This window comes from Vulpes vulpes, chromosome 2 (genome assembly GCF_048418805.1).
Source record: "Vulpes vulpes isolate BD-2025 chromosome 2, VulVul3, whole genome shotgun sequence".
In the NCBI taxonomy this organism is placed as follows: domain Eukaryota; kingdom Metazoa; phylum Chordata; class Mammalia; order Carnivora; family Canidae; genus Vulpes; species Vulpes vulpes.
The window spans coordinates 142,759,247-142,768,035 of record NC_132781.1 but is presented as its reverse complement, the minus strand read 5'-3'; the positions used below and the strand labels follow the sequence as shown (position 1 = coordinate 142,768,035).

Here is an 8,789-nt window from a genome sequence, read left to right as displayed (position 1 = left end):
GGGAAGGTGGGAGTGGGGTGAGGCTAGGGAGCATGAAGTGACAGCTTTATTTAGGTATGTGAATCATTAAAATATCGAGACACATTTTCAAATGGGAATGTTGTTCCATTTTTCTTTCTGCTTTATTGCCAACTGGATTTCCCCCTTCTCAGAAGTCAGTTGATAAAATCCTTTGTGCATTTAATCAATCTTGATCATATCTTCCTCATTTGGACTTTAGTCCTTTCTGAGCTAAGCCAAAGTCCTCCTTGCTGGGCTTATAAGACCTCCTACAAACCTAACTCCTAACTTCCTTTCTAGTACCTTCTCCTGCTCACCTTCCCAGTAGCACTGTGTGTCCAGTTTGCTATGCTGTCTGCTGCTGTTTTGATGGCGCTTGTGCTTTCGACATGAATGGCTTTTCTCCTGCTCCCCTTGTCTGGAGACATCTCCTGCTTGACTACCATCGTGGCCTGCTGAAATCCCACCCAACCTTCGAGGCACATCTTAAATGACCATGATTCCATGCAGCCTTCCCTAATACCCCTGACCAATTGCAATCTCTTCCCTTTTTAAAAAAATTTTTTCAATTTCTTAGACTACCAAAACACCCCAAAAAACAAACAAAAAAAACAGCCCACCAAAACAAAACAAAATACACCCCACAAATCCTACTCAGAAAAATTTGCTTTGTTTCTTGTTAATACACTCATCATTCTGTCTGGTGGGTATATTTCTCCACTACGATACAAAAAATAAAAAGCTCCTGATGTTGAAGATGGCTTACTATTTTATTTTTTGAACCTCTGTTATGGAAAATCTCAAGTATATACAAAGTAAACAGAAGGTCTTGTTTATTTTTGTGTGTCCTTTGGGACCTATTGCCATGTTTTACATGTAGCAGAGCTAAATTTAAGTAATTAGGGCCGTAGGCAAATGGGGCTGCCTGTCTGCATATCTAACTCCAGGTTTCGTGGGTGGTTAAGCTTTTCCCCTCCATATTCATAACCTTCACACCTGTAGGATCACAAGCAACATGGGTTGAACCATTCATTGACTCGCATTCAGGGAAAATATTTGTCCTTAAGGTTACTTCAGATAGTCGGTGAAGCTAACCATATTTGATGAGATGAGGAGAAAATTTTATCTAGGAATATTTTAGAAAATAAGAGAATATGAATCTGGTTGTGAATCTGTGTAGTTTTCCTGCTAAGGCACTTTTCCTATAAATGCCAGATAGGAGGGCTGTCTAAACATACCGGGGTCATAGCTTTTCTTTACCTTGCATTGTTAGTTGACACAGGTATCATTATGCCATGTCCTCCCCTTCCCAAAACCTCAACCTCCAGCTCTTAAGCCTACAATTTTAGACATTTTTTTTTAAAACTTGTCTACTTAGCCCATTAATTTCTGCTATTACTGCGTGTGTCTGTGTGAGCAATGAAATCCTTAAAGCAAACCAGAATTCTGGAGTGATAGATTACATGCCCATGCTGTGTCATATCCAATTAACTCAAATTGACTGTACAGTGCATTATTCTGTGAGTGCATGGAAGATCAATAAATATGGGGAAAATCCACCCCAGCGCCCCACTTTCCCATCCGATTCTAGTAGATCGGTGGCGGATCATGCTACTGTGATGTGTATGCCACAGCCCAGGCAGGCAGGTGGTGCACAGACACCATTCAAACTTGGCCTATTCAATCTCAACGCCTCTAACTCGCCATTCATGCATAGCAAAACACCATCTGGTCCTATTTTGCCTCCAGCAATCACAGCTGACCAAAACCGATAATAACAGCTGTTGCAAAACAAAAGCCAAACAAAGGGGGTGGGGGGGGGGGAAGGAAAGGTTAGATTGAAGTCCAGTGCTGAAAAATGCTCCATGAAGTGAGTTACGGGAAAGGAACCATTCAGAGGTCTGAAGCCTGCTGAATGGACACAGCGGAGGACTTCTACTTAAACTTGAGATATTAATCCATCTGTCCAGAACGCCTTCAAACCTCCGTCAGGTGGTAATATATGGCAGAAATTATGCTGCACGAAGGCATTTAAGCTTTTGCTCTTTGAGTTGAGAACTAATGACCCCGTGTCAGCTAAAAATGAAAACTCCTTATGCTCCTCCGTCATACGGCAGTACCGGTTAATGCAAAAAAGGGAACATGTTTAGCCGGAGTAATAAAATAATGGGCACCAGGCAGGGGGAGAGGAAAGGTGTGCTCGGTAGAGGTGGGCGGTGCACCGGCGCTTTGTTAATGTCTCGAGACCATTTAAGAGGAAAGGTAGTTACACCATTTAGAAAGCCCACTAATCAGATACGACATTTCTCATGCCTATTTTTCATTGCCCTGACTTATTTCTGACCTGTAACAACAAAAAAAGAAGTACAGCAGGTACTTACTGATGGTCTCAGGAATAGGAATCAGTCCCATGTATACACTGAAATGCAAGTTGATTCATAATATGCTTTGGCGAGTCCTGAGAAAAATAATCTGGTGACAAGGTTGGAGAATTGTTTTCATGATTCAAGCCTTTTGACATTTTAAACATACAGTTTTGCCTGATGATTAATTTTCTTAAACTGTAGTAATTAAACTATTTTTTTTTCCTTGAAATTGACCGTCAGCGGCTTAGCAGCATTTAATCAAATGTGATAAAACCCAAGATTTATAAAATCATTTAAGAGATGTTACAACACCTGCCTCTAACTGCAAACAGTTGAAAACAGACTTCGCTTGCAATTAAGTCTTATCACTAGTGACATTTTTTTCCAAGCAATACTTCATGGGTTTTCAAAATGACAATGACAGAACTAATACACAATTACTGTCACATGTAGTTTAGCAATTAATTTTGAAGACATTTGTCTAAAGGTTTCACAACAGAATATAAAATGGTTCTTATTGTTATGTAATGTTAGTTTCAATTCACAGAAAATCTCTTACCATCAGCTCGGCTTCTGATGGGTCTGAGGCAAGCAGATCATTTCTTTGTGGAACACAATTGCCTCCTTGTAGATGTGATTAGGCATCATTCTAAGACTGTTTGAACACTGATACCTGTCAACTAATACATCTTATGAAAAGCTTCAATTTAGACATAAATTTTTCTACAGCAAGAAATCTATAAATTTATAATTAGAATCTCTTGCTGTTCAATATTTGTACATAATACAGAGTACGAGAGGATTATGAAATATTGAAAGCCAAATTCATTATTCATAGCCCACAACATACAGTAAATATTCTTTGAAATACAACAACAACTTTGAGGAATCTATATCCCATTATTTCTGAATGCCTTGCACACGGGAGCTATGGACACCATAACCCACACCCTCATTTTTGCCAGATTAGGATTCTGGTCAGGGTTGACACTTGCTGTTTTTAATTTTCATTTTATCATAAGCAGTTTAAGACTGTTGCCAGTGGTAATTTGCAATTTTTATCAAGACCTCTTCATTATAGCTTCTGACAGGACAGATGCTGTAATTAATCATGCAAGACAACTGGGGATAGTGGTCACACTGTTCTCAAAGAGGAGCCACTACAGAGCAAGAAAAGGGGGGGAAGAAATGAACACTGAAATAATTATTTTCACCGTCCTTTTTAATAGCAATAACAACACAATGCCGGCTAGTTCTAGCCCCACACAGAAGACAATTGCTTCTCCCTCTGTACTTACCTTGCCACTTGCATCTTAACAAAAGGATCATTAAAAAAATATTTCTGATTTTTTAAAGAGGTCCTGGGCTTGGGCCATACAATCCAAATTCTTAGCAACGAACATCCTATTGCCAAATGAACACAGAGGATGATGCTTTGGCCCAAGTAAAAGCTGGTGTGTATGTGGCGTCTTTTCCCATCATATACGTATTCAAGGAACCCAAAGTGAAATTTGACATATCATTTTATTTGAAAAGTGAACATTTTCCTGGTTGTTGCATCAAAATACAGTCCACGGTTTTTACTGAAATGTGTTTATTCTATAGCAAGATAAAAGCATTTTTGTTTTAGTTAAGCAAAATACAAACAACTTAATTGCTGCTATCATAACTCATAAAAAAGTATAAAACAGCATAAAAACACAATAAGCAACGTAGCAATGAATGGTTTATGTCACCAGTGTTTACGTTAAAGCCTCGTTTATGAAAACTTTACAACACATGATATGAAAACTTACAACTTTGAAAGAAAATATTTACATTGATTATTCAGATGTGGTGCGTCTTTTAAATATTCTACCGGTATCACATCATAATAAAAACTCTTGCATTTTTTTTAAATCTTAACTTTTTGTAATAACTGTTTTCATTTAAGTGCATTTCCCTTTTTAAAAATACAGTGTTTTTATTTTTCGAAACTTGTCACTCAAAACACAGAATATAATATTCACATTCTTTTCTTCTAATTGGAATGAGTATGATGGGCTAACAGTGGCCATAGATATCGTTACAACATATACTGTGGTTTGATTTGGAGAAGTCATGGGTTAAAAAAAGTGGAAATGAGTCAGTAATGGAATCTAATCACTTGCATTTTTTTTTTCTTTTCTGGAGAGATTTAGGAAAAAAAAATAAGAGCTTTGGCAAAAGTCTGTGATTTACATTATTTTTTTTTTCATGACAAAAAAATGCCATCAACTATTCACGTCATACAAATGTTTGTATGAAACTGGATCTCCGTATTTCAGGTAATTACGACTGTGCTTTTTATTTTTAGGGCTCCGGAAGTTCGAATAGCCTCGAAGTGTGGTTTATTCACTTCTGGGGAAATAAGGCCATTTTCTATGACTCAGAGAGGCCAGGTTACAGTCCTCAGTATGTCCCAGGATTCATTAAACGGTTTGATTCACATATTGTAGGTATATAGCCTGAATAAATAAAAAAAAGGCATCACATAAAAGAGCACAGCTTCTCTTGTTTAGGAACAAAGTGATTTATAGTCAGCTAGGAGATGGTACTCAGCTACACTGTGTTCTTATTGCCTATCTAATAGACACTTGAGAGGACCATGTGATCTGTTACACATTTCGGCATCGCCAACAGCAACTTACAGGCTGCGGCGGACGGCGGGCGAGCCCTCCTCCACCGCCTCCTCCGGGCGCCCGCCTCTGAACGCACCTGCACCTGCCCGCCGCGGGCCGTCTTCAGAAAATACTGACCTGTGACAGTACTTGAGTCTGTGTCTGGGCCTGTATTTGCGACTGGTGCTGCTGGGAGGCCGGCTGGGGGCTCCCGATGGCGGGGAGGGGCGATGTCATCTGGGAGGTGGCGGGGGAGTGCTGCCGGGGCGAAGGCTGGGACGGGTGCTGCAGGTGCTGCAGCTGCTGCAGCTGGATGTGCTGCTGCAGCTGCTGCTGCAGCTGCTGCTGCTGGCTGATCTGCTGCTGGAGATGCTGCTGCTGCTGCAGGTGCTGCTGCATGTGGTGCTGGAAATGCTGTTGTTGCATCTGCTGCTGGATCTGCTGATGCATCTGGTGCTGCTGCAGTTGCTGCTGCTGCATCTGCTGCATCTGCTGCTGCTGCTGTTGCTGTTGCTGCTGCTGCTGCAGCTGCTGCAGCTGATGCTGTTGGGTTTGCACGGAAGGGCTTACTTGGGTGGAGGACGTTGAGCCCACCAGGGTCGTTCCCATGGAGCTTATCAGCGGGGCCCCAATGTTCGATGGCATGTTGGCTGCGATGGTGACCGATGTGACAATCTGGTTCATGGGGAGTCTCATGGTTAGGGGTTTGGGGGCGATCGACCGAGGGAGTGATTGTTGGAGAGTCTGAGGGGAGGCTGACACGGTTCCATGTTGCGACAGCGGAGGGTTGAGGAGGAGCGAGGATGTCAGATTGGTGGACGCCAGGGTCTGCTGGACAGAGCGGATGGTCTGGGCTTCTGCGGATTCAGCAGCAGCCTGCATCGTGGAGGAGAAAATCCCCAAATATTAAGATACCCAAGGACTGGCTGTTATTTAAATGTTTTTAAGTATCGTAAATGGATTTTAAAAAGTGACTGCCATCATTCCTTCTTCCCTGTACTAGAGTCTCTTGTCATGTGACTTTTTAGCTTCCCCTCCCCCAGAGGTAGCATCAAATTCCCTACTCCTGGGATCTGGGCTGGCCCTGAGCTCTTGCAGTCGCTTTGGGAATCTGCGGTCACCCTGTGCGAGATAAGGGGCACGTGGCCCAGTCACCACTCAAAAGCCAGCCAGCTAACTGCCACATATGTGAACAAGCCCAGGCCTGGCCAACCTCCATGCAGACCAACGAGCAGGACTAGTGGATCTTGCCAGGCCTAAATCGAGGAACTAGCCAGTTCCCTGGCCCCTTCTGAGGTAAATGCTGTTCTGTTTAAGTCACCGGGCTTTGGGGCTGGTTGTTACACAGCATGATGTAGCAAAGGTAACTGATACACTTGTTCAAGAACAACATGTCTTCAGCAGTTAAGTCTGAGCTAACTCTCATCACTAAGAATCATACTGAAAGACAAGAGAGTAGCAACTGCCTGAGTTCAAATCCCACTCTACCACTTAACAACTCTGTGACTCTGGACAAGTTAATACACCCATCTGTTCCTCAGTTTCCTTACCCATAAAATGGGGTTTTATGGCTTTTGCCTTATACAGAGGTTGTGAGAATTAAACTAACTCATGTTTGTTAAGAATTTAGAATAGTGCCTGGCCCACAGAAGCATTTAGTAAATGTTAGCAATTTTCATGAATTAACAATTACTGTGACCAGAAAACCACTACTCAAAAACATCAAGGCTCTGTACTTACATGGCTGTGTATGACAAGTGTTCACCTGAATATAAGAAAAATGTAACTGAATTCCTCAGAGATACTAAATGAGAGTATTTTACAACCTAAGAAAAGTTTTAGTTTATCCAATATTTTCAAAGATCTCCAGATTTCAACATTTGGCTGATGAATAAGCTGTCATAAGATAAACAAGTGATCTGATTTGAGGCTTAACATAGAGAGAAATGACCTATTAATTCTGTGCTAAAAATAATTATTTATTTTTAAGTAATTATAATTATCTCCACAAAAATAAAAACTTTTACTCATACAACAATGATTGCCATGATTGCTCTATTTTTTTCTCTTATTCTTCATAAAATTGGGTGCTTTGGGAGGGGGTTAGTGGGAGCACCTTGGAGACATACAGCTGAGGTCCACTCTCTTCAAGGATACTATTTATTTCCAGATTTTTATTACTCACATTTAAAAAATCTACCATTAGAAGGAAACTGAAGGGTGATCTTGTATTGAAAATCACTTCATGTAGGAGAAGCCATTGTTGATGGCTTCTGTTTGAACACACTATCTCTGGGAAGCACCATCTATCAGTGGACAGCTATGGTTTTGTGCAGAGGTTTGGTGGGATTGCATTCCTACTGGAGGGGTACATTTTAAGTCTAAGGTAGGAAGAAACCTGCAAAAACTCACTGATCGCCTTTAAAAAAAAATTAAATCACCCATCAGGTAAAATACACAGGGTCATCCGTACAAACATGAAAATAATTCTTATATACTCTAATGTTAAAAATTACCCAGGTAGTCTTAAGGATGAAACTACTATGGAAGTCCACATTTAGGCCCCTGGGCAATCACCCCAGTGTGCCCTTAAGATGCCACCCTAGAAGCAAATAGAAATGAGCAGATGAGTGGAAAGAGGCCCTGCTTGCCTGCTCCATTTACTCCCTTATGTTTTAATATTAAGCTCTTACTAATTTTTGTTGGTTGTTGGGAAGATTAAAAGTAATAGCAGAGACACATCTTAAGAGAAGGGGCCTAGGCTCTGAATGTAGGGGCATAAGTTAAGTGCAAATATAATGCAACCCTATTTATGATTCTAATGAAGGCTGAAATTTTGCTGCCTATGACCTCACTGCTTGGACAAGACCTTACCTCTTGGACGAGACCTCACCTCCTGGATGAGACCTCACTTAATGGATGAGATCTTCTATCTGGGACACAGAGTTCAAACTTAGGCTTCCCACATGATGGCCCTTCACTTGAGTTCCAAGATCATATGCCCTCGAATCCTTGTCTCCCTGATTCGTTTAATTATTTGAATATGGTCTGATTTTCAGTCCTCACCATCATGGAGGCAACCCTCCAGATGGGCTTTCTGTTGGTTACCATCTCTCTTTAAATCATGGGCTCCAGAATGAAATCAATTCTTCAGATGTGGTCTAATCATCACACTGTACAATTAGATTCTACTTCCTGTGAGATCACCACATTAGAAGCTATTTTACACTTTTGGCTCAGACTGAAATTACTTTGCGCTTATGCTTCAAGGACTATTTTAGTTACCTGCCAGGGCTCTGAATATCAATTAAGGATGCTCTCAAACTACACTAACTTAATGAAAACAAAACAAAACAAAACAAAAAAACCAAAAGCCCCCCAACAAACATCCTTTTCAATTTAAAACTCTTTAAAATTCTATCCTATTGGTTTTTGGGAACCGCTGAATTCCATTTGGTGATACTTTTGAATCCTGATTCTGGTACCCAGTGTATAACTTTTAAAGGTATCCCTTCTATATCAGTCATAGGCTCAATTAGCCCAATCGTGGTTGCTCTTTCCCGAGTGCCTTTTGAGATACTGGCTCTTGGCTGAAATCCATGTGTGGTCAATATTTCATACTCTAATGTACCAAGATCACCTATTCCCTACTTCTGGGTAAATGAATGAATAAATGATCCACTTAGGAAGTACATGCACACTGTTCCTCTATTTGTGACACCCTATCTAATCAGCCAACTATATACCTCCATTCTTAACATCTATAGCCCACACATCTGGCCAT

The 8,789-nt window shown here is 40.9% G+C and overlaps 1 protein-coding gene across 6 annotated transcripts in view; it reads right to left on the bottom strand.

Annotated features, from left to right (window-relative positions):
* Window positions 1-4,674: 4,674 nt before the first annotated feature.
* Window positions 4,675-8,789, bottom strand: part of TOX3 (TOX high mobility group box family member 3) — a 105,381-nt gene continuing 101,266 nt past the window's right edge. For 4 of the 6 annotated variants that reach the window (XM_026011746.2, XM_072750247.1, XM_072750244.1 and 1 more), the window contains exons 7-8: window positions 5,144-5,881; window positions 4,675-4,852 (exon numbers count right to left, since the gene is read on the bottom strand). In XM_026011746.2, the coding sequence (XP_025867531.1) occupies window positions 4,817-4,852; window positions 5,144-5,881 (774 nt within the window). In that variant the 3' untranslated portion in view covers window positions 4,675-4,816. Of the gene's footprint in view, window positions 4,853-4,998; window positions 5,882-8,789 lie in introns of those variants that run through there. The other 2 variants (XM_072750246.1, XM_072750245.1) reach the window with 1 other exon arrangement.